The sequence below is a fragment of the Caloenas nicobarica genome, chromosome 12 (genome assembly GCF_036013445.1).
Source record: "Caloenas nicobarica isolate bCalNic1 chromosome 12, bCalNic1.hap1, whole genome shotgun sequence".
Classification (NCBI taxonomy): Eukaryota; Metazoa; Chordata; class Aves; order Columbiformes; family Columbidae; genus Caloenas; species Caloenas nicobarica.
In genome coordinates, this window is record NC_088256.1 from 13444324 (window position 1) to 13471629 (window position 27306).

Consider the following 27306-nt stretch of genomic DNA (forward strand, 5'->3'; position numbering starts at 1 on the left):
GGGATGGTGACTCCACCACTGCCCTGGGCAGCCTGTTCCAATGCCTGACAGCCCTTTCCATGAAGAATTTTTTCCCAATATCCAATGCAAACCTCCCTTGGCGCAACTTGAAGCCATTTCCTCTTGTCCTGTCACTTGCTACTTGAGGGAAGAGACCAACCCCCCTCCATGCTACAACCTCCTTTCAGGTAGTTGTAGACAGCGATAAGGTCTCCCCTCAGCCTCCTGTTCTCCAGGCTAAAAGTGGAGGGCCAAAGCACAGTGCTGGGTCAGGTTGAGCAAGCACTGCCTCCCTGGAGCCACCAGTCCCCACAGATTGTGAAATGGATGCTGGGGCCTGGAGCAGGGCCTCCTCCCCCAGCCCTTATCTTTGCTGCTTCCTCCTCCTCCAGGGCTCTGCCTGGGCATGGCAGTACATGCAAAAACAAGCTGAGAAGCTCCGAGGCTAATTAATTACTAGCTGCTGGTATTGCTGACTGAGCCCCCGGGGACTCCAAGGCCGGAGCAGAGGAGAAAGTGCAGACAGATATTGGAAAATTACTGTTTAATTCTTCAGCATTACTTCTGACTATATGGCATCTGGTAGATGAGGGACAGGAAGAGGATGATAATGAGTTAGCCATCACGACAGCTCTGCAGGCCTTCTCCTCTCTGGCAGCAAGGGTGGCCAGGGTCCTGCAGGGCTGGCTGTGGCCCCGGTGACAGTTCATTAACCGGCTGGACGTGGGTCCTCGTCTGGTGCTGCCCGTGTCTGGCCCCGCAGCTGTCAGTACTCCTGCTGAGTGTCACAGCCAAGGAATTCTATCCGCAGGGCAATGTGGTTGTGCCACTGGCGGGGGTGTATCCTCACATAGCGGGCAAAGAGGGGGGGCTCCAGGGTATTCATCACTGTGCTGGTGTGGTCTTGGTTTGCCTTGAAAGTCTGGAGAGGAGAGAGAAGTCAAGGGTGCACTCTTCTCTGCTGGTATAGTGAGCCCATGACTTGAGGACACAACCAACCCACCACTTGGGAATGCTTTCGGGAAGACAAAGCACAGCCTGGCTCACTGCTCTTGCAAAACCTCCTGTGAGCATGTTTGCTGCCAAGGGCTGTTTTTGCTGCCCCGGGGGTGTCCATGGGTTGCCTCTGGCCACGGAACAGCTCTGCCTACCTTCTCCTTGCCGTCCTGCAGGACCGGGCTCCAGTCCACACCATTCTGGCTGCTGGAGACAGCAAACTCCTTCACAAACATGTGGGTGAAGACAGCTTTGGCACCTTGGGTTATGATCGCAGTCACTTTCTTGGTTACTTCGAAGTCCACCTGCAACCACTCACTGGGGCTGTTGCTCTGGGGAAGGACAGACTTGCCTTCAACCCTTCAGCAGCAATGAGAAAGACATGATCATTGCAGCTGAAGCCAAGTTAGCCCTGCACATAGTCCTGGGCCATACCTGACCTACCAGGCCTCTGGTTGGAGCTGCTGGGTGCTAAATCAGTGCGATAACTCTCCTGCTTGCCTGCAGGCAGCTTGCACAGTGCACGTGGCTGTACACGCTCCCCACACAGCCCTGGCTAGGAGAGGCTGCAAGCACCAGCCTGCCTGCTGGGATCCCACCTGCCTGCCCATGCCCCAGCTGCCTGCCTGGGCACCTCCTGGCATGGGCTACCTTTGGTCTCCACGCGTTGGTCCTCCCCTGCAGGTTCAGGCGTGCGTGGGAGGGTGACCAGCTGGAGAAGACACTAGTGCTGTAAGAGGATGCGGAGATGCGCTGGTCAGGGATCCCTCTGTCCTCCATTCCTAGGGGCATGGAGCAGCCTGGAAGAGAAGAGTGATGCTTGTCAGAGGGGGGAACAGACCCATCACCAAGATGCCTTCTGGCTGCTCACTGCTCCAGCCACCTTCCATGCACTTTCCCTGGTTACGGGTTCTCCTGTGCCTTGCTGCAGTGTCATGGTCCCTGCACTGCTGTGTGCAGCATGGCTCTGGCTGGCGATTGCCAAACTACACCTGCCATTAGTCCCACCTTCTTTTCTCCCTGGAGATTTTATCTAGTAGGAATGTGATGAATTTGTGCAACTGCCAGGACATAAGGAGAACCTGTCTCCAGGGGAAGGACACAAATACCTGGCAGGGAGCCACCCTGCACACGGTATGACCGGGTGTGCATGTGCACAGCTGCCTCAGAGCTGGCTGGCAGGCTTGTAGCATGGGGTGACAGCACAGCCGCTGCTGCTTGCAGCTGCTTGACAGTCCGTCCTGCTGGTGTGCGAAGCTAAAGAAAGGATCCCAGAGCACCACTGCCCCAGGTCACACAGTGGGCCAGAGCAGTCTCACCTTGGAGTGGCAAAACCAGAGGAAAAGCCAATAGCATCTGTCTCTGCTTTTTCCTTGCTCCCCCAGAATGAGGCAGCAGCTCCCCAGCTATCAGCTTAGCTGCTGCTGGAGGTTTCTGGTCGTTCAGAAAAAAGTGGTGGTGAGAGCTGGGCCCATGCTCTCCTTCTGGTATTGCTGTCTTTAAGACCATAATGAGATTTTCCAACTTTGGACCCCCAACATCTCAATGCCATCTCCAGCCTACTCCCTCCCCCTCCACAACTGCCTGGAGTGTCCTGAAACACATGGAATTGCCACTCAGGACCCCACTGGATCAGGTCCTGGGCTTGGGTGCTTGGTACCCGGAGGTGGGACATACTGTTCAGATCGCAGCCAATGAGCTCCATGCGCAGCGTGGTCCGGATGCTGTAGTGAGTGGGGTTAATGCGGATGTACCGGGCTATGATCGGAGGGTTGAAGCGATTTTCTTTCACTCCAGTTGCATCCACATTTGCAAAGAACAGCTGCAGGGAAAGGGAGAAAAAGGATTGTTGCACCACTGGAAAGAGAGCTAGATGGGACAAGGATTAGTGGGGAGAAGAAGATTTCTGTCTGTCACTTCTGTATCTTATCACTATCCTTACAAGGGAGAGGCAGCTCAGGGAAATGATTTGAGAAGTGGTTTAGACCAAAGAAGTATGAATGAGCCAAATTGGTGTGAACCACAAAACTGGAGGAGGAGAAACTTAGGGTCCTTGAAAATTGACATGTTTTTATATTTTCAGTAAACAGAGGGGAGAAAAAGAAGAAAAAAGTCACTCCTGGGACTTTTGAACCTGGGAAAGGTTTTGACCACAGCTGGTATACATGGTGGAGGCTTTTCTGGATACTTTTCTTCTCCTACTGGAATGATCAGCTTATGCATATTTAGGTTGTGGGTTTTTTTCCTAGTGAGTAGAGATCCTCCAAATCACCTGCATCTACACAATGTTTTTAGAAAGCCAAATTTGCCTTTGGGGTCAAGAAAGATATTCAGACAAAATCTTATGCCCAGGTCTAAGTAACATGCAACATAACATTAAGTGGTGGATCTCACAGCCACCTAGGGTGGTGGAAAGAAATAGCTCAGTCACTTTAAAATGAGATAGATGGACACAGACAGCAAGCCCCTTGTGGATCTGTGATCTGCAATTCAGTCATCCTGGCAGTGAAAGCTCACTGTTCCTGCCCTAATGAAGTATCTCAGGGGCTCAAGAGGCCTCTGCCTTGTATACAGAGCTCCCTGGTCCTTGTCAGCCCAAAAGACTCCATTCTGGGAAGACATGATCCTCAAGACCCTTTTGCCTTACCATCTGGGTGCTGGTGGCATTCCCCTTGTATTTCCTCCACCTTTGCCCATCAAGGCTGTAGAAGACAACAAACTGGGAGGTGTAAAGGCTGGAGAACTTTTGTCGAGCTCCTTGGGTTTTTATGCCATGAATAATCGTGAGATGCAAAAGGTCCACCTGAGAATGAAAATCAGGAATTCATTTCTGACAGAAAACCCAAAACATGTTCAGGGAATGCACTATGAACCCATGGAACTTGCTTCCTCATGCTGTAACTGAGCACAGGTTATGGAAGCAGTTAAAATAGTCGTTCATAAGGGCACAAATCACCCAACATCTGGGAGAAGGCAGGGGAGAGCTGTTTGGAGAGGTGAGCTGTTCTCTCTTGGTCTTTGGGGGACTTTTGCACAATCCAATGCTGCAGCCAGACCATCAAGTGACTCCTCTGAATGATGGATGCACTGAGGATGGATCTAGGGGTCAGGCCAGTTGCAACAATGACCAGACCAACTGCTATCACGGTCTCAGAGCTCCCCTCCCAGAGGAGAAGCAGGGGAAATAGCAGGACGTAGCTGGGGAGACAGTGGACAACCATGCGGGTCCTTCTGCACAGCTCAGCAGCCACGCGCGTGCCCTTGCAGTGCCCCCAGTGGTGCTTCCAGCCGTGCGGCCCCTCTTACCTGGATCCAGGCATTGTTGCCGTTGGTGCTCCAAGCATTGATAGAGCCAGTGTTGTCCAGCCTGGCCAGGTGAGGAGCCCACTGACCTGCAAGGAGAGCGCACAGATATGAGGCTGCTGCTGGTCCCTGGCACTGCCCAAGGCGAGGCAGTGAGAAGTCCACCTGCAGGAGAGTGCCTGAGGATCACCCTAGGCTTTAGTAGTCATGTACATGGTGGCAGAGCACTGACACAATGGGCCAGACATGCGAGAAGACACCTACAGGTCCTGAGTGGGACACTGACATGGGTGGGCATGGATGGAGGAAGGACCCTGCCAGGGACCTGGTGTAGCAGAGCCTTGGGCAGGCAAGCATGGAGCTGCCCCAAACTCACCTTCCTTCCTCACACAGCGACAACCCCTACTCACCATACTGCCCCGACGCTGTGATCTGAGAGTCTGCAATGTGGCCCGAGGCCAGGCCGAGGGCGTTCCGGCAGTCTGCAGCCAAATAATGAGAAGGAGGGTGAAGACCAGGGAGAGTTGATTAGATAACAAGGCTTTTGAAGGAAAAGCCTAGGTTGGGTAGCATCCTCCAGGCTCAGGGAGGTTGTCTCAAGCCTTCAGGAGCCCCTGGGCTTGTTTGTCTCACACCAAGTAGTGGGTTTCAGATGCTTCCACATCCACTCCTGAATTTTAGGAGTGCTGGAAGTTCTTGCTCCCGACCCCAATGTCAGCAGCAGAGAGTTCCCAGCATCAGCCACAGCAGCCTCTTGCCAAACTCCTGTCCCTGAGTCCCCAACCTCTCATTCCCATGTCCTGATCCCCCAGCAATGCTGAGGAGCGTCTCTTCCTTATACCCATGTCTTGCTCCTGGGCCTTTTCATTGCTAGGCAGCATATTTTAAAAACAAATACCATGTCGCTAAAGGAAAGTCTGCCTGACTGACTGTTTCTCTGTGGCTCTCTTCTGGTCTGCTGAGCACAGGGCTGTTTGTCTCTTATAATAACCATTATTTTAGTGACTTTTCACATCTTGGCATCTCCACTGCATGGCAAATGCTTCTGGGGAAAATGCAAATTCGAAATCTTAAGCACCCCAGTGCGTACTTATGGTGAGGTAGAAATGTATTGTTCTGGGGCTGTTTCTATCAGAGCAGCCTGTAGTCAAACAGTGTCACTCACTGCCTCCTGCCATCACTCTGTGCCTCAGTTTACCTCTTGACGTGTGGTCAGGCAGCCAAGCACTGTACCTTCCCAACAGTGCAGGCAAGCACCAGCAGGTGCATGCAGTTGCTGACGTAAGTGGGGTTTACGTGAGGTCCCAGAGACTCTCAATTTGGGAAAAGAAGAGCTCTGGGAGCAAATATTTGCAGGCAAATGAAGCTGGTCTCACAGCCTTCACCCCAGCCATGTCCCTGACTCTGTGCTCTCTGCTGGGATGCGTATGGTGGCAAGGGCTGAAGTTGTGACTTTCTTTCAGAGTGAAAGCCCAGAAGACCCCATTTGGGCCACCCCAGGGGAAACACTGAGAGCCCTGGGGAAGGGAGCTCAAAAACATGCTGGCTGTGGCCATGGCAGCAAGCAGTCCAGGGCGCAAAGAGGATCACTCACTTGAGTTGTACACGAGGAAAAGAGCGCTCATCCCGGCTTGCTGGTGCTCTCCCACTTTGCACTCTACCCGCCAGATCCCAGCATGTGAGGGCCACATCTCCACCGTCCTGAGGACACCTGGCCATGAATGGAGAGCGGACCAGAGGGCAGTTACTGGCTGTAATGGGATGCCACAGCGCCAAGCGCTGTGCAAACACAGAGCCACACTCTTCCAGATCCATTTGCCCTCCTTGCCATCCCCCTGCAGGCTTGGCATGTCCTGATGGGCATGGACATGAACCTCTGGCAGCTGGGATGTGCAGTGCCCGTGCTACATCTCACCAGGATAAAGGTTGTAGACTCCCATGCGATACTCCTGGCTAGTCCTGATGCTGAACAGCTGCCCATGAAAGTGGACGGAGTGGATATCCTCAGTGCTGCCCATGTTCAGGAGGTGCCATCGGACCCGTTGTTGCTGAGCCATCACCAGCCCGGGCAGCGTGTCACTCACGTAGCCATTGATGGCTGGGGAAGGCAGCGGTCAGGAGCGACTCAAGGCTCCAGGGTTTTTCCATCTCAGTATAGACTGTGGGATGGAAAGGGCAAGAGCAAGGGTCCTCACCGTGGAAGGAATGGTTTCTCTTAAAGTCAGGGTTGTCCTGCTGGATGCGGCAGGGAGGGCGGCAGTTCCTCTCCATGTTCTCCTGGAAGTACCAGCTCTTGGTCTCGTCAAAGATGGTGAAGAGGAGGGAGAACTCCTGCACAGCCAGCTGCCTCCTGAAAACGAAGCTCAGCACCCCGCGGCGGCAGATGATCAGTGGCCCAATGAGGCCTGAGTGCAGGTCCTTCTCCTGCCAGGGAGCCGGGAAAGAAAGGTTTGCCTCAGAGGGTGAGGCAGCACTGACACCCACAAACAGCACGGCAGTGAGGAAAGTTGTGGCTCCCTCTGCATCCCTGCCCCAGCTCCCACTCGTGCACAGGGCATGGTGTGTGCAGGGTGGGAAGGACACACTGGGTTCACTGGGTGATGCCCAATCTGTCTCTAGCTATGAAAGGCTGCTCAGCAATTGTTTGTACGTGCTTTCAAGAGAAGTGGTATCTGTCTGTCCAACAGTCCCTACCCCACTAACACTGGAACCTAGGGGCCAAAGTCAGCCAGATTTGGAAGATGGGTAGGAGACTACAGAATGCTAGTTCCCTGCAAGTCTCATAAGCTGGTACAACTGGGGAAAGAGGGAAAAACCCAATGAAGGGAAGGAGAGGAGGAGAGGAGAGGAAAGAAGAAGAGAGGGCACCAGCGTGCGTTCGTCACTGCATTAGGCACCTGAGAATCTACACAGCCATGGGCTGCTTTCAGCACGGCACTGTAGGAAAAGTCTTGACCTCACAGCCAGGACCCAGGCATGCTGTCCGTCTCTCCTTCCTGAGATGCCCCACGGAGCAGGCTCCCACCTACCAGGTCCGTGTTGGAGAAGTAAGCCCAGGCCTTGCAGTCAAACTCCTGTGTGGTGGGTGCCATCTGGGGCAGGACTTTCCAGGAGTACTTTCGGAGCTCACCGGGCTGCACCACCTCTCCACCCTGCATTGCACCCTCTGCCTCCTCATAGGCTTGCAGTGTGGAGTGGAAGGAGAAGGGCCGTGAGGCCAGGTTCTTGAATGTAACCTGCATCGGAGGGAAGGCAAAGCAAAGGGAGTGTGGGAGGGTGCTCAGTGCAGCGCTGAGAGTGCCCTGGACCTTGGGGTTAGATCCAGCAATGTCCCTGGTGCCCAGACCTCCACGTGGGCCCTAAGCAGTGGCCAGTCCCTGCTGAACCACAAGCTGTGGTTGTGCAAGTGTGATCCCCAGTAGAAAGTGCATCCTGATCGTGTCGGCAGGATGAGGCTTTCTCCTTGCTCAGTGGGAGCAAGATCAGCTACACTCAGGAGCCCAAATGTGCTGAATCCATCCTGGTGAAGATTTCAGTGAAAACTGGGCAACTTCTCCAGGCATATGAGTCCTGAGGGTGGTGAAGAGCCTTTCACCTCTTCCTTAGGTGGGTGCTGAAGGACCTTTGGTGGTGAGGGAAGCCCGAGCCTGCCCTCACGTGGAGCACCCAAAGAAGCTGTACTGAAGCCTGCTTAGCTTATTACCCTTTTTACAACATCTTCAACCAAAAGGTTTCCCACAGAGCCCAGAAGATGCTCAGGCTGTGCTGTTACGGGGTTGGGTCTGGCTCAGGTCCAAGGTTTTGCATGTGAACACTGAGGTTCCTGCTGGCCCATTCCTCCAGCCACTGAGGTCCCTCTGAATGGTGGCTCTTGCCTCCCGGTCTGGTGCCATCTGCGTGCCATGCAGGGTGCCAACAGGGCAGCTCCTGCCCCTGAGCCCTGAAGGTGAACCTGCAGGCATCCCAGAGCCTGCAGGCTCACCTCAGCGTTCCCTCTGGATTTCAGGTTTTATAGGAAACGGGAATTTTCAACTCACCATGATGACATCTTCAACTTCTGCCCTGATGTATGGCCCAAGGATGCCCAAATGCTCGTCCAGCTCTCCCCGCAGCAGCGGCTGAGTGAAGGAATCATCTAGGTACTCTCGGAAAACCACCTTGCGGTACTGCCGGAAAGGCTTCCTCCTGTCACTCCAGGGGTCCCTGCTGGGGTGAGGAAAGTCAAGCAAGTTGGTGATACTGTCTCATAGGGAGGGCAGCCATGGCAGGCCTGCTGCGGGGCAGGGGTGATGCAGAGCCTAGAGCATCCCTGACCCACTTGCAAGGAAGCCTGAGGTTGCTGGAGTTACAAAGCTCCCCAGGTGGAGGGTAGGTGTTGGGAGAACCTTCTCCTGGGCTGCTTGGCTGTGTCATGCGGTCATAGACCTGAGATCCTGCCTGCCAGGACATGCCATACAGTGCAGGAGGAATACATGAGGGACGGTCACACTTACGTGGCTTTTAGGAAGTGCTGGGGTCTCTGGTTCCTGTATTCCCACATCACCTCCACCGCTGCAATGAAGTATTGCCGTACTTCCCCCTGGAAGGAGCGCAGGTCTTGCTCCTCATCCTCATAGATGTCAAAATCCTCCATGGAGTGCTCTGTGCCACCATACTCATCATAGTCCAGCTTGTCAGCCTTTGGCTTCAAGGGGCTGGAATGGGTCCTGTTGTTCAGTGCCGGTCTCTCCATATGTCCTGTGGCATGGTCCCTCTTCCCAGCTGTGCTGTTGCTTTCCTCATCCTCCTTGGGCTCTCCTAGGCCCTGGCCCTCTCTCTTCCCCATTTCTCTGAGGACATCTCCCCCACTGAGCACCTGCCGTCCGTCTGGACTGGCTTGCACATTTTTGGCTGGTTTTTCGGTAGTGCTGTGGTTGTGAGCAGGACTGCCTGGAGACAGGGAATAGTTCTCTTTGGAAGCTGGTTGCATAGGGATTTCTTCTAGGCTTTGCTCATATGTGCTCTCAGGCACGTAGTCCTCTGTGGCATTGGCCTTGAACTGCTGAGGCTGAGGACTGAACTGACCCAGCTGCTCCACAGAGTTTGTCTCCTCCTCCATCTGGCTTCTCCCCTGACCTTGCATGCTCCCAGAAGCCCCCCAGACAGCACCCCTGCCCGGCTGCAGCTCAGCCAGAGCTGGGCTCTGCAAGCCCCCGGCGTGTCCCACTGCTCCCGGGGAGACTGGTTCCCAGTTTGAGGCCAGGTCTTCAGTCGCAACAGCAGCCTGTGTTTCTGAGCTGCTTGCTGCGATCGGCACCTCGCTCCCCAGTGCTCCCTGCGTGGGGAAGGAGCGTCCGCTGTGCTGGGCCCCCTCACTGCTGCTCCACGCAGCCCCATCTTTGCTTGGCCTCCCCTCAGGATGCCTCTCATCAGCACTACCTCCAAGCAGAGCCTGTGGAGCATCCCTGCCTGGGGGTAGTCTGTCCTCAACCATGTTCAATTTTTCTTCCAGGCTTTGCAAAGGCAAAGCATCTCTTGATATCAGGGACCTCTTTTTGAAGCGAGCACTGCAAAAAGGGGAATAAGGTCCACATGCCTTTGGGGTTTTCTTATTCACTGCTGTCTCAGCAGTCTGACTGGCCAGATTCTGCTCAGCTCTGTAACCCTCAGAGAGGGCGTCCCTGCTGCCAGGCCAACTGGTGTTGGGAAGATCCAGACCATTCATCAAGCCTTTGCTCTCCAGTGACCTGGCTTGTCGAGGCCTCCAGTCGGGGCTGCTCACACTTGGGGCTGAAGCTCTGTGTCTCAGAAACTGCTCAGGGCTGTTTAAGAAAGCACTTGGGAATGGCCTTGTGTCATTTGCTATGATGTTCGATTCAGAAAAGGCAAGATTGTCCATCTCTGACAATTCCTTAGCAGCTGTAGCATCCTGAAACACTGCCTCCATGATTAATTCATCCCTCTCTTCTGTCATTACATAGCTGGAAGGCTCAAGGTCATTGATGTGTGCAAAGGTGGTTTCTAGAAGGCTTGTTCCTTTGGCAAGCTCACGGGCTTCTTGTTCCATGCCACTTTTTGCAGGTAAGGAGTTACTCTCATCTGTGAGGTTTTGTTCTTGTACAGGTTTGCTGGCTCCCAGGTCTGAAAAAGAAACATTTTTCCCTTCAAAAGATTCATAAAAACCTTGTGAAACCACTTCATGAGGCCTTTTTTCCAGCCTAGCATTTAGCTCATTTGATGAATAATTGCTTTCTCTGGTGTGACTGTGAACCACACCATGAGAAGTCCTGTTGTCTTCTGTCTCATCTGAAGATGCAGAAGGATTGTCCAGTATCAAGGAAGAGTTATGATCGGTACTTAAAGCGGGTTCTGTATTGATTGTCTCCTTTGGCTCATATAGATTTAAGGATATTTTATCAGCCCCTCTTAGCAACTTGTCCTCAGCACCCTGTGAAGACGTGTCTTGAAGTCCCAGATTGTGCTCCAGGTGATTCTGGTGAAATGAGCTCCTGTTCTGTTGAAGAGGAGCTTTGCTAGAAGCAGAAACAATTGAGTCCCATAAGCTTGTTGCATGAGTCGTTGTCTTTTGAAGTTCTGCTTCCAGGATCTCTAATGTACCACCAGACTCGACCATTGTCCTTTTTACTGGCTCCTGCACCCCTGAGATTTTTGTCACCTCCTTTCTTGCCAGAGCATCTTCTGGAGCTGGCGTGGCTTGATGCAGCCATTGCTGACCTTCTTCTGAGCTCACAGTACCATGGACCCTTCCACTGAAACTCGCCAAGTGTTCTTCAGGTGGGAGAACTCCAAACCTTACATCCTGGCTGATGTTTCTTGACAATTCTTCTTCATCTTCCAGGAAGGATTCATAGTAGACTAGCTCATAGTTTGTCTCTGGCAGAGAAGACATGGAAATATCAGGTGGATGTGGGATTGTTCCTGAAAGTGTCGATATGTCATTGGAATTGGGATCATAAATCCTGCCATTGTTCGGGAGGGCCCCAAGTCTAGGTTCTGTCAAACACAATCTTGGCTTCTTTGTCTCATTTCTTGAAGAGGTGATGTTCAGTTGCTCATTCAAACATGGCCTGCGCCATCTCTTTCTTTTAGAGAAGCTCCTGGGTTGGAAGTCAAAGGCACCATCGTCCTCATAATCCATATAATCTTCCCCATCAGAGTATTGCTCATACTGGCACTGTGAGACCGTAAACTTGGCATGCATCCCTCGCTCTCTGAAATCAGGATTCAGGCACCCCAGTGTCCAGACACCTGTCTCAAGAGAGGACAAGAGGACACCATCAGCCCATCACAATGGGAAATCAGAAGAGCTGCCATGCCCATGCTGCTCCCTTGCTAGTGCAACCTGTATTTTCAGGCAGCCTCTGAATCATGGTAGAGATTTCATGTTCTCATAATCCCTAGAGTATCTTACAGCTGGACTCACAAGATATCAAGGTTGCTGGCAACATCAGAGCTGGTCCTGAGAAGCACCATCAGCAGGGCCAGTGTTTCCTGCAGAGCTTAGTGAGCTACACACACCTGCGAGATCCCAACAATAGCTTGGTGAGAACAGATAATGCACTGAGAACCCACAGAGCCTCCAGGATTATTGCCAGCAGGAGAGTAATCACCATAATCCACCCCCAAAGACATGCTGGTGCTGTCAAATACACCTCTCTCCCAGACACTCTCGTCATGTCTCTCCCACGCGAGGAGGAAGAAACGCAAAGGCTGCCTCTTGCTCACATCCCCAGCCAACGCGTCTGCTCCCTGCAGCGAGTGCCTCTTCTACAGGCACCACGAGTGGTGGTGTAATAACAGGGCTCTGACGCTGGAGAAACCTGTCACCTGCTGCTGGCTGAGCTGCCCTCCTGCTTCCCATCAGCAGGCAAAAATCAGAGCTCAAATGGATGCACTGTTTGGCTGGGTTTTAGAAAACTTCCTGGGGTATCTAGAAACCCTGTCAGCTTGGCTCAGGGTACAGCATCCATGACCATCATATCAGTGTTTGCAGTCACGTGGTAAATTCTGTGTTTCTTCTGTGAGTGAAGAAATAGTTAACAGCACCACTTTTGCAAATGCTAAGGAAAAAATGCTGAGAGAGGGAAAATAAGACCAAACTTTGAAGAAAATCCTTCATAGGGCTTCTCCACAGCTGCAATTTCTATCTTTGCAAATGTGTGGAGATAAATGGAGTGCTGTGACCCATGGCTGAACCCACAGCAGGGACAGCACTGCTGTTCCCCTTGACCTTCGAGCTTGGAGCAAAGGATGCAGATGCAAGGCGCTCGCATTACTGCAGCCAGCTTACTGGCTTGGCAGCGTGTATGGCCTTAACACACCCTGTTTATGAAGTAAAATACAGTAATTTAATTTCTTTGATCTAAGTTTTAAAAGGATTTAATCATTGTCTCTCACTTTGCTTTTCCAACAGGTTGTGCATCCCTTTGCTCTCATGGCTGCCCAAACACGATCGGGTACCAGAGATCTGGCTGGAAGTACTCGGTTATCTCTGCTGTGATGCCAAGGTTTATGGAATAGCCCATGTTACCAACCTGGCTTTTCCAAACTCATGAAGACCGTCTCTCCAGAAAACGGGAAAAGGGTAAGCACGTCCTCAAAGACCATGTTGCGCTTGAATGTGTTTCCAGAGAAGAAGATGGAGAGGAAATCTGTTTGGGCCCCAACGCTCAGGACATACCAGTACACAACATCATGCAGGCAGAGTTTTGATTGGAGGTTGTCAAACGCAAAGCCATTAATAGCTGGAAGAGAGCAGGGGTGAAACATTTCATCAGGACCTGATTCCCCCATGGCTGCTGAGCTACCGTGTGTTCCCTGGGGCAGGGCTGAGCCTGTGTCTGCTGGGGCTTTGCAGGGAGCCCCTTGCCAAGCACTCACTGTGCATCAAGTTGGAAGCATAAAACTGGGGGTCCTGGGTATCCACATGGGCTGCATCAGTGCAGAACCGCCTGATGTTCTCCTCCAGGTACCAGCTGCGGTTCTCATCGAAGACCGAAAACAGCACCAACCTTGTGTTGTCTGACATTATCTGGAAGGTGGAGAGGGAAGCCATTATTCCTGCTTTGATCATAGTGACCCCGGTACCCAGAGTAGCTGCCGGGTCCCAGCCTGGATGCACGGGGAACAGTTTACTGCTATTTCACAGGAGTTGGGGTCCAGGCTTGGAGAGAAGGTAGCATGCACAGGAGAATGGGGAAAGCAGGGGCAGTGGCACTGAGAACAGGACAGATAGATTTGGTTTTACCCAAATATTTCACTCACAGCTATTACTCCAGCCTTTCAGCCTGGCAGTTGAGGCAACAAAGGAAAGACCCACCTGATTTCCCCTCTGATCCATGGTCTTCTTAAAGCAGATCAAGAGGGGACCGATCAGGCCTGAGGCTGTGTCTCGAACTGGGTTGATGGAGCTGTAGTAGAAACGGGTGAGGCAGCGAGGATCTGCCTGGGTTGGTCCATCCTCAATGGTGATGCTCCATCTGTAGGTGAATGACTGGCCAGGGGGGATAGGAATGTCCTTCACTTCCTTATCTGGCAACACAGAGGCCAAGGGCAGATCAGTTAGGTCTGGGACGCTCCTGCCAAGGGTGACTCCACTTTTTAAAAGAGCTCAGAAAGGAACTTTTCTGACCATACAAGTTGCATAGAGAACTACCCAAACCCATGCCCACCCCAAGATGGCACACTGGCTGCTAGCACCTGCTTGCGTGTAAAGATGATCTAGACAAAAAGAGCCTCTGGGACCAGGTGAGAATGGAGAAGCATATGCTTAATTTTGAAAGTCCTTAGAAGTCCTGCAAACTGGAAAATTTGCCCAGTCTTAGCTGTGTCTGGGCTCTGGGCTGCCTAGAGAAGTTTACAGATGAAGGCAGAGAGCTGGGCAGGGATGAAATGGGTGAAAAACAAAGCAAGGAAAGAAATTTTTAAGGAAATACAACTAGACCATGAGAAAACCAAGGAGGAGATCTGGAAGGAACTGAAGAAAAACTCAAATGCAATTAAATCCCCTGAGCATTCAGCAGGATCTTGCAATGACGTAGCTTTAGGAAAAGACATTTCTCTGCTCCAAGTGCCCAGCTGAGCTGCTGTCAGAGCACAGTTTGCAAAGCTCATGTGTCAGTCAGGGTAAGAATAGCTCTTTTTATTTATACTTTCCTAAAGAGCATCATCCCTGTGGCTTCAGGACCATGACTTGTCCGCTTTCACAGAGCTGAATCGCTGGCAAAGCTGGTGAGCCATGTCTGGCTGGGGAATGTTGACAGAGGGGCAGGGACAGGACTCCCAACTCCCTTGTGTCACTTGGCTCCTTTAGTCCTGCCAGACGATGGGCTGCTTTGCCCTTTTGACTCTCCTGAAGGAAAACCTTAATTTAAGTAGTAACAGGTCACAAAGCTGACCTAGCTCGCTAAACTCCTTACCAACTGCCATCCTGGTTTTGCCACCTCTCCTGCAGCAGAGGAGCTTTTCTCCAGCGTCTGTAATTGCTCTCATCATGGTGATGCACCCAAAAGAGCAGAAAGGAGGAGGGGAGAGGGATGGGGCATGATTTTGGCCTGGTGGGATGTGGGATGGCCTTGCACAAGCCATGATCCTGGGAGCATACCAGCAGGGAATGAAAGCAATTCTGGGAAAGAGAGCTGGTAACTCAACAACCCCACAGCAAAAACCCTGAAGCTGCGAGAGGCAAAGTCCAAATCATAATGAATCCCTCTGCTATCTTAAAGCAGGGCAGGGGGGGCCCTAGGGAATGAGGACTGTGAGAAAACTGGCAAACACAGGCAGGATCACCAGGGTGGTTCCTGCCTCGTCAGAAAGTGGAGGCCCCCAGGATGGACCAAACAACATGGTCCCAGTTCCCTGGTTGACAATGGTCCTTCTTCCAGCCATCATCCAAGCTTTCCTTAAAAACAGAGTTACATGGCACCAAAGGAGACATGAACCAAGAATCATCATTATTTGGGATACAGGGTTCAGGCACTTGCGTGGATGGGTTAGACAACCAGTCTTACGACGGGCTGCAGGAAGCTCTCCTGGCCCAGAAGAATGGCAGTGGCCAAGTGATATCCCAAATTCTCATGGTCTGCCTTACCTTGAGAGGGCTTCATGGTGTAGTATGGCCTTACGCTGGTAAGGCCATGAGGGTAGATGTTGTACGGTCGGCTTGCCAGGTTCCTGAACACGATCTGAAATAAGGACAGTCAGCAGGAACGTTTAATCGAGGCTGCCCTCAGTGTCTTCATAGGGAGGGAAACACTGGGCAGTGGCTACCTGCCAGTGTCCAGTGAGGAGGAACTCAGACATGTCTGCGACCACAAAGTAGGACTCAGAAGAAACAACTATTTATTTCTCTACAAGTCTACACTGTCCATCTTTCCAGGACGTGCCCATTTTAGGAAGGGCATGAAAATATCATATATATTAAAGGGAAAGTTGCTGTCTTCAGTCTCACTTTGTATATGAGACAGAAGCAGTCTGTCAATCCAGGAGGCCTCAGAGGAACAAGACACTAAGTATGCACAGCAGTCAACAGCTTCAAAGTGCTTCTTACTTCACTGCATGAAGCCCTTCATTTATTTCTCTAAATAGCTCTTTCAGGGCTTTGCTACCTTCAGCTCCATGCCCATAACAGCACAGAGAACCCAAGGCAGGGAGCAGAAGCGTGAAGGTCCAGGACACCATCCCATTCCTCCTAGCAGCAAACAAGTCAAGTAAGTGGTCAGTAGAGGCACTTGAGACAGAAGCAACGGTCCCCAATACTGTATGGTAAGCGAAGGCAGATAGAGAAGAGTGGAGGATGAGAGGGCACTCGTGCCTCAGAGGAAGGTACTGGATGCCCTTTGTCATTGGTTGATTCACATAATTCCTAAGATGCCTGCAATGAAGTAAAATCAACAGGATGGGGCCATATCCTGTGCATCTCTGCTGATCTCACAAAGAATATTTAGCTTTAGCTTTCAGTAATATCTGCCTTTCTGGTGAACTGTGGACATTACCAAACATGATAGAGCACCTCAAGGACTTATATCAGATCTTAGCCACTAACTTAGCTATTAGGAGGAACAGCATCAAGATTTGAAGTTTTCCCTTCCAGTCCCTCTTTGTGGAAAGCAATCTCTCTCTTACCTTAAATTGATCTCCAACCTCGCCCTTAATGACAGGCCCCAGAATTCCCTTGTCCGGTTGATCTGACACCTTGCGCTTCATAAAGGTTGCATCCTCGTATTCCACAAACATCACTTTCTTATACTTTGAACCAATCCGCTGAGGGCCAGCCTCCAGGAACAGGCTCGTGATGTTTCTGCAGACAAGGCAGAGAAACAGCAAACAGCCACATGTGGAATGCTGTCAGAACCAGAGCAAGACCTTCCATTGTCCAAGGACACACACAGCCGCCCAGGGACTACTACTAGTGCACAGTGGGGACACCCATCCCTGCAATCACAATATGCATCCTGGGGAATCATGTTTCAAGTGATTCAATGCTTCTTTAATGGAGAAAGCTTCAACTCGGTTGCACAGTAATCCTGTCTTGGAGGTGACTGTGAGAGCTCAGAGAATGGCAGGTTGTCCTCTATCAGGGAACACCCCCAGCATGCAGGCAGAAGGCAACAGAGCAGCTGCCTTTTCTTGACCAATGCAGTTCCTTCCCAGGAGCAAGACCAGCCCTAAGCTGGAGAGGACCCCCTCTAGCTCACCCTGCGGGGGGCTGCAGGGGGGATTCCTGCCCCGCATGCCTTGCTCCAGCGGCCGCTGGCTGGGATCCCCATCCAGGGCAAAACCCGGTGACTCCACTACCAAGCCAGCCCCAGCCCACACAGCCTGTGTGAGCAGAGTGACATCAGGACTGGTGACAACTGCCATCGTCATGCAGTGCTGACTAAGGTACTTCTGCTGAGATATTGCACGTGCATCACCTCTGTCTCCAAGAAGTGGAGCAGCAGCGGGTGCTAATTGCCTCTGCCGTCTAGAGCAGGTCCTTCCAAATGGGGCAAGGGGACTCACAGTTTGGGGCTGTGGGCACATGACCTGGCTGTACAGGGCCTCCTGGCTGGAGGAGGAGAAGTATCACCAGGAATTGCTGCCTGCTGAGAAGGGGCGGACCATGGAGACATGGGCAACAGAGAGACAAATGCCCTGAAGACAAATGCCTCTGTGGGGCATTTGGTAAAATGGAGCAAAGCGAGATCCTGCCTTCCCATGGCCTCCCCAAGACCATCCTTGTCCTGCATCCATTCTGTTAGTGTTAATAAGAAAGAACAAAACTGTCCAGGTTGGGCAGAAGGAAAATAAATTTCTGGGGAAAAGGGGAAGAGCTGGCAGGGCTGCCTTGAGGAGCAGCCTCATGGGCACACGTGCCCAGTCTCACCTGTTCAGAGAAACTGGCTTCACAGGGGCATAGTCCCAGTCCAGTTCCTCAGCTGCGATGTAGTGAGTCCAGGTCACAGGCTTCTCTTTAACAAAAGACCGCACTTGGATGACGTGAAAAGATTCCTCATCTTCTTCAGGGTAGTCCATGTCCTCTGGCTCATCTGACAGCATCCCCATCTTCATCAGGCGCTCCTCCGGACACTCATCCACCTTCACCATGGCCTCCATGCCAGCTGGGTTCAGACAAACCGGGCAGAAAGGATCACACTGACATGCCAGCACCAGCACACGCTCCCCCAGGCTCTGCCTGGGACACGTCCTCTCCACTACTGTCCCCATCAAATGAACCATCATGTGGGTCAACCTATGCCATCCTGGTCATGGACCACGTTGCACATGGACATAACACTATGGAGCAGGAGGGGCCTTGGAGCTGCAGCACTGCACAGAACCCTGAGCCCAAGCCATCCCCTGAATTTCTTTTCCCCTGAGCTCTTGCAGAATAACGTTACCTTGCTGATGGGAGAGTATCTGGCAGAACACCCGAAACCAGCCAGCTGTTCCTGGCATGATCTCAGCTGTGAGATACGTGGCAGGGGAGATTTCTAGGCTGCTGAGACGGTGGCCTCTCACCAGGAACGTGTGGGCTTCGAAGAAGATGGAGTGGACTTCTGGCCCAGTGCCCAACCCGATCACGTGCCAGTGGACCTTCTTCTTGAGGCACAGTGTGAGACCTGCCAGGAGAGAAGGAAAGCACTCAGGAGTCAGCACCATGTCCATCCCTTGTCCCCTCTCTTAGTGTCATGGACTCGAAGCCTGACACGTGCTGAGTAGAGTCCCCTGTCCTGCCAGGTGATGGCTTCACGCTGGAGAAGTAGCACGTCAACGTGGAGTGTCTGAGCAAAACAGAGGTGCAGGCTACACCATCTCCCTGAGATGAGACTGTATTTACAGAGTGGTGGACTTCAGCAGGGACTTTGGGAGGCATGCTGACAGGGGCTCGCAGTGGGATGCAGTGCCAAAAGAGATAAATGTGCTCCTTGACTCTATAAATAGGGGAACCAGGAACTGGAAAGGGGAATCATTTGTCCGATGATAACACCGGCAAGCCTGATACTAAAACACTGCATCTTGGGCGGGGCTCCATCACATCCTCAGCAGTAGCTGAAGTACCCCACAAAGGGCAGAGAGGGGTCACCAGGATTACTTGAAGGCTGGAGAAAATTCCTTCCTCAGAGACACTCAAAGAGCTCAGTGTGCTTAGGAAATGGGAGAGGACTTGACCGCATTGTAAAAATATTTTCCTGGAGAGAAATCAGTGTGTGCTGAAGCGCTCTCTAATCTAGCAGGAAAGTGAATAACAAGTTCCTGGAAGCTGAAGCCAAACAAAGTCAAATACAGAGTCAAGCACTTGTTTTCAACACTTAGTGCGGTAGATGACTGGAACAGATTCCAATAGCCTGGGAGGAGACAGGGTGGAGGCTCCGTCCTGAGGCCCTCAGCTCTCCATTGCCACCCCTCCATCAGACACCTATCAGGCCAGGTCCCACAGCCAGACAGGGGCTTGCTGGGTGGAGGTGGATAGCTTCTCAAGGGGAAAGCCACTGTGCAGACAGAGCGGCTGACTGTGAGGTCTACATAGCTATTAAGCTCCATGGATCCACCAGGACAGGGAATTCAGGGGAGTTTTGCTTTTGCCTTTTATTGGAGAACAGCCAGACCCAGGTGGGAGCTTTCACAGTGTGGTTCACCAGGGTTGCTGATGGTAATAACTCTCCTGACAGTGTTTCCCAGTTTGCCTTGGAGCTTCTTTGCTCTCAGGCAGCTCTGGACCTTCTACCAGAATAAAATCATAAAATGCCAACTTTTGTCTTCACTGAGACCACAAATGGCCTTTTCTTTTGCTTTTCTGGAGAAAAGAAGGCTGAGGGGAGACCTTATCACTCTCTACAACTACCTGAAAGGAGATTGTAGCAAGATCAGTGTTGGTCTCTTCTCCCAAGTAGCAAGTAATAGGACAAGAAGAAATGGCCTCAAGTTGTGTCGGGGGGATTCAGATCAGACATTGGGAAAAAATTCTTCACTGAGTTATCAAGCACTGGAACAGGCTGCCCAGGGAAGTAGTTGAGTCACCATCCCTGCAGGTATTTAAAAAAACATGTAGATGTGGTGCTTAGGGACATGGTTTAGTGATGGACTTGGCAGTGTTAGGTTTCCATTGGACTGAATGATCTTAAGGGTCTTTTCCAACCTAAATGATTCCATGATGCTATTCACCAAATCCTACAGAGGTGTGTTGTCAGACCCAGGCTAGTGAGACCTGAATTTCCCCCTCAACGCTACCTCCAACCTTGTTCACAGGTTTACAAGAGATGAAACTCTTTGCTACCAGCACTATTCCTGGAGACCTCCGAGGAGGTCAGCTGTACTTGGCAACACAGACAGCCAGAAAAGAAGTCCTGCCCCACTGTAAATGGGCAAGGCAGATCAAGGAGTTGAGATGTGATAGTCCCTCTGGGGTGAACACAGCCTAACAGGTCCATCCCTTGGAAACTCCTCTTGATGTCCCTTCTCACATCCTTTCACAAGCTACCTTGAGTTTCCAGACCTGGCTGCTCCCCAGTTCCTAGCATCTCCCATGCCCTCCATCCCAGTCCCTGGCACACCAGGACTCACCGGGCAGTGAGCCATTGATGTAGCCATTGATGGTGTGCAGCTCTGTCCTGTTGTGATGCAGGGGCTGAGGAGCTGCCAGGGAGCCAGGCTCAGAATACCAGCTTTTCCCTGTGGAGAGAGGAGGACACAGACAGCTTTTCAGTAGAGAGCATTTCAAAGAAAAAGGAAACTTTCCCACTGGGGTGAAACAGTATGAAAACCAAAATGCAGTGAGGTCAGATGTGCGGTGCCTGTTGGAAATCCACAGCAGACCTGGCCACAGCTCTGCATGAATGTGGTGGTTGACCATTGCATGTAACATGGCTTTACTACCCCACAGCTTTAGCTTGTGTGATGGGAACAAGGCCAGGGCATGGATGGGGAGAGCTGGGGGGGCTGCAGGCTCCCTGCACCTGGGCCACAGAAGAAGGCGTGGAAGTACTGACCAGAAGCACATTGGCTGGGGGACTGTAAAAGGCTCAGACCCTTGGGAGGCAGACTGGGAGCTGAACAGCTGTGCTCACACCATAGCCAAAGCATGCAGCCCAAACAAGGCTGAATTCAGGGTCCAACATGGGTCAACATGGTAGTTACCTTCATCAAACACTGCGAAGAGCATCACAAACTCTTGCTGTGCGTCCTCATTCCAATTTCTCGCCAGGGTCCCTGCAAGATGCCATAGGACAGATCTCTTTAAAGGTCAGCAAGCACCATGCCTGTGTCCCCAGGGAATTCCCCTTGTGCCCTCCAAGAACTGGTAAATCAAGGCCAGGCTGTGGATCCCAATCCCGTCCCAGGTACACTTCCCTGTTCAACCTCTGGAAGGCATCTTTGATTTTTCTGCTTTTGATTCATGATTGCATGTGACCTGTCCTTACCAGGTCGGCACACAAGCAGGGCTCCGATCAAGCCAGAGTTGATGTCCTTTACGCTGTCAGTATTGGAGGAGTAGGAGTAGGTCAGACATGATGAGTCGCCATCCATCGGACCCTGGTTTTGCTGGATTTCCCAGACGTACGTGTGTGTCTTCCCCGGATCCACTCTGTCACCCTCCTTCTCTGGCTGACTGGTCTCATCCTCATACCGGGCACCTAAAGCCAAAGGAACGGCCAGATGTCACTGAAGGTTCATCCCAAACATACTGTGGCTACAGAAATGCATTTTCCTCCAACCCAGAGCACAGCATCTCTCCATCCCAGCCCCCAGGGTCAGCCCAACTCCCATGGGCAATGGCTGGTCTCAGGGTGGTGAGCAGAACTGTGCTGGAGACTTGCGTTTTGGGCTGTGCCCCCACCACCTGCCCTGATGCTGGAAGGCACAGTCTCCCTGGCCCTAAGCATCCAGCCTCAGTTTTAACCTGTGTATTACTCCATAACTGATATGGGTTTGCTCTGGTCTGTTTGCTCATCTCAGCTTGTTTCTGGGCTGGGCATGGTCTTGTTGTTCCCCCAGGCTAAGCGACCTCTGTGACCGTCTGTCCTCATAGAGGGACATGAATAGCAGGGCCAGGGAGGGACGTGCTCCCTCCCGGCAGGCAGGCAGCAGAGTGGGAGGTGCTGTGCAAGGACTTGCAGCACCTGGTTATTGCCCGACTCACCCTCTGACGCCTTCCAGTAGGACACCCCGATGGCATGGAGGTTGTACGGGCGGGAGGCCAGGTTCTTAAATGTGATGACCACTATGTCATAGACTTCTGCTCGGATGGTGGGGCCCAGGAGACCTGAAGGGAGGAACACAACAGGGTCAGGCAGCTGGGGTCAGGCAACTCACACCCAGCCATGGGCTCCAAAGGGTCTGGGCTTTCCACCTGCACAATTAGCGGTTGTCCCTCATGTAGCATGGCAGCATCAACTGCTCCGGCACCAGCAAGGCTCCCTTCATCCCCAGCAGCTCTGCCGTACTGGGACTCTGCCCAGGTCCTTTCCCATTCCTGACTGAGGAGCTGCCAGCAACCAACCCAGGATGAGTTTGGCTGCTGTCAAGGAGAGCTAGGGCTCACCACGCTGCAGGTGCTTCTTACCCATCCACGCTGGCTTGGGCTTGGACTGCGTGAACGAAGCATCGGTGTACTCCACAAACACAGCCTTCCTGTACTGGGGAGGGACACCAGGCTCGAGGGGCCGGGGGCTGGGGTGTCCTGACATCCTGCAGGAGGAAGAAAAAGCCAAGACTGATGGTGCAGCTCCATTCACGGATGGGCAGCAGCCATCCTCTTCCTCCCCTCCTTGCCAACTTCCCTGTGCTGTGCCAGCCCAGGGGATTGCTCACCCTGTTGTGTCCTTGGAGTTTCCTGACAACTCCCAGGTGTGTTTGGAAATGTTTTGCTCAGCTCATGGAAGATAATGTGGCTGTGATTAATGTCACGGTGTTAGCCACGATGGAAGAAGACACAAGGGCAGGTGGCACAGCGCCATAACCAGCTGCAGCCGGGAGTGGGCACAGCCACAGGCATCGCTGCCAGCCTCCCGCTTTGTGCCTTGCCCGGCTTCGTGCTTCCCTGCCAGCAGAGACCCAGGGCACGGTGAGTGCTGTGACAGCAGTGCGATGGCAGACACATCACATATAAACTCAAGCATCCTCCACAGCTGCCCCTGGCAAAGAGACTGTGTTGGGCTGCATGGCAGGTCATGGCAGTTTGCTCTGCCGTCTGAGCAACACCCCCACATTCGCTTAATTTCTGACCAAACTGGGATTTACAGCCAGCCCCTAAAGAAATTACTCCTTGCAGCAGGAGGATAAAAGATCCTTGAACATATTTCACACTCCACTTATCTTCACTGGACACTTTCTATCTGTAAGCAGCTTAACAAATTCATTTTCCAGATGCAATCCAGCACATTTATCAGGATGACAAAGCCATGAATTTCTCCAGGGATTTTAGAAGCTGGCTTATCAACCCTGGGACTGAGACCATTTCCAGTAACCAGATAGTCCACTTCCAGCCTTGTTTCATTTGGAGCAAGAGCCAGGTGTTATTTTCTTCCCTCTGATGAAGCAGGTAGGATTGCTCTCCCCCTCTGACTAAGCCTTCATTCAAGCAGCGGTTTCCTTTGTGACTCTTCCTCAAATCGAAGAGGAAGGAGACAGAGTGACTCAAATTTAGGAAAGGGCGATGCACACTCTCCCCCACGCTGCCGGCTGGAGGCCACCTACAGCTGGAGGATGCTGTGGGGAGAGTGGTGTTCACACTCCCTAGGGGCAGAGCAGGATGGGCGCCCACAAAACCCCCCCCACACCCAGCTCCTGCCTTTCCCATCATGGCTATAACTCCATGTTTGGGCTGGCAGGCTTGGCCCCAGTGAGCAGGGCCAATGCATTCAACTGACTTTGCCCATGAGCTGTTACCATTCCTGGCTCAATGGCAGGAGGGTCCAGATCAAGCTTTGCTCCCAAGGATGACCGTACAGTGGGAGGTGGCAGTGCCATGGGGTCACTGGTACCAGGCTGTCCACTGTCAGCTGTGCCTTAATCGCTAACTCACAGAAAGTCCAGCTTTGAAAATACATCCCTGACATATGAGGGTCTGGTCCTGCAAATCCCATGATGAACAAGGCAGAAATCCTCTGGAGCCAGAGGGATTTTGCTGGCATGCAGGAGTACAGCTGGGAGGAGACTTGGTGACACCAGGGCTCAGTGCTGGGTCCCACCTGGCACAGCAGAGCCCTTTGCAGGGGACGAGGAGCCAGAGCTCGGCGCAGAGATGTCTGATCCAAGTGCTTCTAGCCAGTCCTCTGCACTTAGGATCCTGGTGGACTTCCTACCCTGAGGGCAGCTGAAGCCAAGGCAGGGAGAGAAGTTCCTGGCGCCTTGGATCAGCATTGTTAGCGGCACTATCTCTTCATCTCTCGGAGCCAGGAGATGGCCAAGGTAAACACCCTGCACTGCCGAAGCACTCAAACACGGCTGCTGCTACACGGCTGCCAGCTCCAAGCCAGAGCTGAGATCCCAGGGGCTGTCGCAGGATGTGCTGCCCCTGGCTCCAACCCTGCCAGCAGGGTTGTGTTTGGGAGGAAGAGAAACTGAAATAATGGGGAAGGTGTAAGCAGGTCTAGCCTGATGCGCCGTAGCCCATTCATTTGGCAGAGCTTTCCACAAACGTTCCAGAGAAACCACTGGATACATACAGGGGGTTTGGAGGTCCTGCCTGGAGGTGCACCCTTGGGGGCTGCCATGAGATGCTGGTACCACGAGGGAGAATGGGTGAAGCAGAAGACATCCCACACACAGTTTGGAGGCACCCCAGCTCAGGCAGCAGCTCTGCTCCTGCCACGCTTTCCTGGCTCGCTCCTGCATGCCTCTTCTCCCCAGCCGCGCTGTTTTCCTGTGCCCTCCCCACATGGGGCAACTGGGCTGATGCTGCAGGGCCAGGGAACAGAGAGCATCATCCAGCTGCGAACGGTCACGCTCATCAAGCCTCGGTCCCCTGGGAGCTGCGCTGCCCAGGTGTGCCCTGCCTCTCTGGAGTAGAGCACACCTCCAAGTCTCTCTGAGAAAGCCAAAATCATCTTTCCCATTTTAGAGAGAGACAGGTGACCTCAGACTGCCCGCCGATGCCCTGCTTGTCCCTGAGGCAGAGCCAGGTCCCTGAGTCACTCCTGGGTCAGAGACAGTGCACGAGCACATCATTAAAGCCAGTGCCAAAATGGAAAGCCACAGGGTTGAATTATCAGCACGAGTGACCTCACCTCCACTGTAGCCTAATGGATCTGAGAGCATCCTTACTAAAAGCGGGGTGGGGGGGAGCATTAGTAAAACAGGGGGTGCTGGATGCAATTTTCCTACTGAAATAACCAAAGTACCTCTGATACAATGACTACTGCAGCTAGTCAGGCTGACCTGGCTCATCGCCGGAGGTCTGGTTTTCAGTGTCTGACCACAGCTGCTCAAGCCAAGGGTCTGAGATGGGGCTGTGGGCTGACATCACCCCAGCACAGAGCCTGGGGAAGGGCATGTGGCAGCAGGGCAGAGGGTCTGTCTCGGTCCACAGTGGATATAGCCCCCAGCTCTGCTCCCCACGCTGAGCTCAGAACAGCCCGTTCATAGCCACGTGTGCCCAAGCCAGCTTTGTTTCCAGACAACACTGTCCTGATGCCTGAGCAATGCAACTGACACTTTTCCTTCCTACTCCAAAGTCTTCGGGCAAAACCACCATGCCTTCCTCCCTCTTGTCACTGCGTACAAACAGTATTCGTTGCCCAAACACTAAAAATTATTTTCATTCCCTAAAGGAAAAAAATTCAGCCCCAGCAATGTAATGTACACAAAGATATAAATAACTAAATCTGGGTTTTACCAGGGCCAGACACAGTGGAGAGCCTTTGCTGCTCTGAGTTATGTCAGGGGGCAAAGCCAACCTCCCCCTGCAGCCCCCAGGCAGGGAGGCACAGGACCTCATCTCCCCTCGCACCCCGCCAAAGCTCCTAGGTTGCAGAACAGAAGAGAAAGCACAGGCTGGAGAACCAGCTCTTGGCTCTAGACATAGGCTTTCAATAGCCACAGACAAACAGCATTAAGATAAAGCAGGGTAGAGCAGTAATACAGAGCAAGTCTGCATCTCTCTGCAAATTTATTCCACCTGTGCATTATCAAGGCTTGCACTTAATGACACCCATTCCCAGCTTTACCAGTAGCTCAGTGCACCCACTGTGCCATGTTGCCCCCATGCACCTGCCTGGACCCAAACTCACAGTGCCAGGGTGGGAAAACACCCATAGCAGCGTGCTAGAATTGCAATAGAAAGAGCTTTACCCTGCAGGCGCTTGCAGCTCGGAGAGCAGGTCGCTGTGTGTGTAGTCCCAGGCGGTTTCCACTGCTCCGATGTAGTATCTTCTGACTTTGCTGATGCCCTCCTCAAGCAGGCAGAGGAACAGGAGGCCACGCAGGGCTCCCACCAGCATCCTGTGTGCTGGCTGGGAGCTGCTTTGGCTTCAGAAGGAAAAGTGAAAAGGAAGGAATGAGAAAGGAAAGAGAAGAGAAAAGGTTTTATCTTCTCATTCAGCTGTTGTAATCCACAGGAGATGATGATTTCAAGCCAGCGCCCACAGGCTCAGTCAGAGCCCTGGAGAGTTTCTCAAAGACATCAGGAGAGGAATCGCTCGAGCTGGTTAGTGCAAAGAGGAGTGTGCGAGCAATGGGCTCTCCCTCTCTTCCTCTGGGGTGGCAGTGACAGGAGGAGAGGAAAAAACAAAAGGAAAGGGAGGGCAAGCGCAGCCCTAAGCTCCGCTGCAGGACCCAGCTGGCTTGGTGTCCTGGTGTGTCTGGGAGTGAGGTGAGGAAAGGGAGGGTTGCAGAGGAAGGGGAATTTAGGTGCGGTCTCTGCCTGGTTCCACCTTCCCTCTCACCGCAGAGGGAAAGGAGGAGAGCGAGTTGCAGACCTGCTGCTGCCCAGGCTACAGGAGCCTTTATTTCCCTGCAAGTCAATATCTGCTCATATCTGGGTCTGGGGCCACTCCAGGAGCTGGCAGCTGCCTTCTGTCCATGCTAGCCCGCATAGCTTGAGGAAATGGTGATTTAGGGGAAAATTTGCCTTCAGGCTTATCGCTACAAAGCAGGAGAGACTGCCCCGTGCTGCCGAGTGCTGGGAGCCTGCAGGATACTTTGCATCTGCGCAGGCAGGGCGGGAGGTGAGGAAATAGCCAGAGATGAACATATGCACGTATATAGGTGGGTGTCTCTGTCCCTCAGGTGCCTGCACCCCAAGCAGTGATGATTTAGCCACACAGCTTCACTTGGAGCCACATGGGAAGGAGAGGGTTGGGGTGATCCCTGGGAGTCACCCTCCTGCCAGCTGCTCCTCACCCTTCTCCCCTCTCCCAGGGTCTTGCAGAACAGTTCAGAGAAGATACACTGAAGTGTTTTTGCAAATTTCTTCTGTTGTAAATTCACAAGTTTTAATATCTCTTTTTAAAAGCCCAGGAAATCTTTATCCCCACCAAATGCACATACGTGCTCATGCACACACCAGCATGGGGTTGTCCCTCAGCT

The 27306-nt window shown here is 52.6% G+C and overlaps 1 protein-coding gene across 2 annotated transcripts; it reads right to left on the reverse strand.

Moving 5' to 3' along the window:
• Positions 1-567: 567 nt before the first annotated feature.
• On the reverse strand, positions 568-26575 carry F8 (coagulation factor VIII). Of its 2 annotated transcripts, none has more exons than XM_065643261.1 (26): positions 26071-26575; positions 22343-22467; positions 21920-22042; positions 21201-21413; positions 20917-20988; positions 20344-20451; positions 18180-18401; positions 17666-17900; positions 16423-16597; positions 15389-15482; positions 13619-13830; positions 13180-13330; positions 12834-13043; positions 8793-11547; positions 8337-8502; positions 7329-7535; positions 6495-6723; positions 6215-6397; positions 5894-6010; positions 4710-4781; positions 4303-4388; positions 3644-3799; positions 2674-2818; positions 1648-1796; positions 1152-1328; positions 568-922 (listed from the first exon to the last, which is right to left on the reverse strand). In XM_065643261.1, exons 1-26 carry the CDS (start codon positions 26217-26219, stop codon positions 767-769), a joined length of 6687 nt encoding a protein of 2228 aa, XP_065499333.1. In that variant the 5' UTR covers positions 26220-26575; the 3' UTR covers positions 568-766. The 2 variants fall into 2 exon arrangements, with proteins under 2 accessions (XP_065499333.1, XP_065499332.1); XM_065643260.1 differs by having other exon boundaries at positions 8337-8505.
• Positions 26576-27306: the final 731 nt, after the last annotated feature.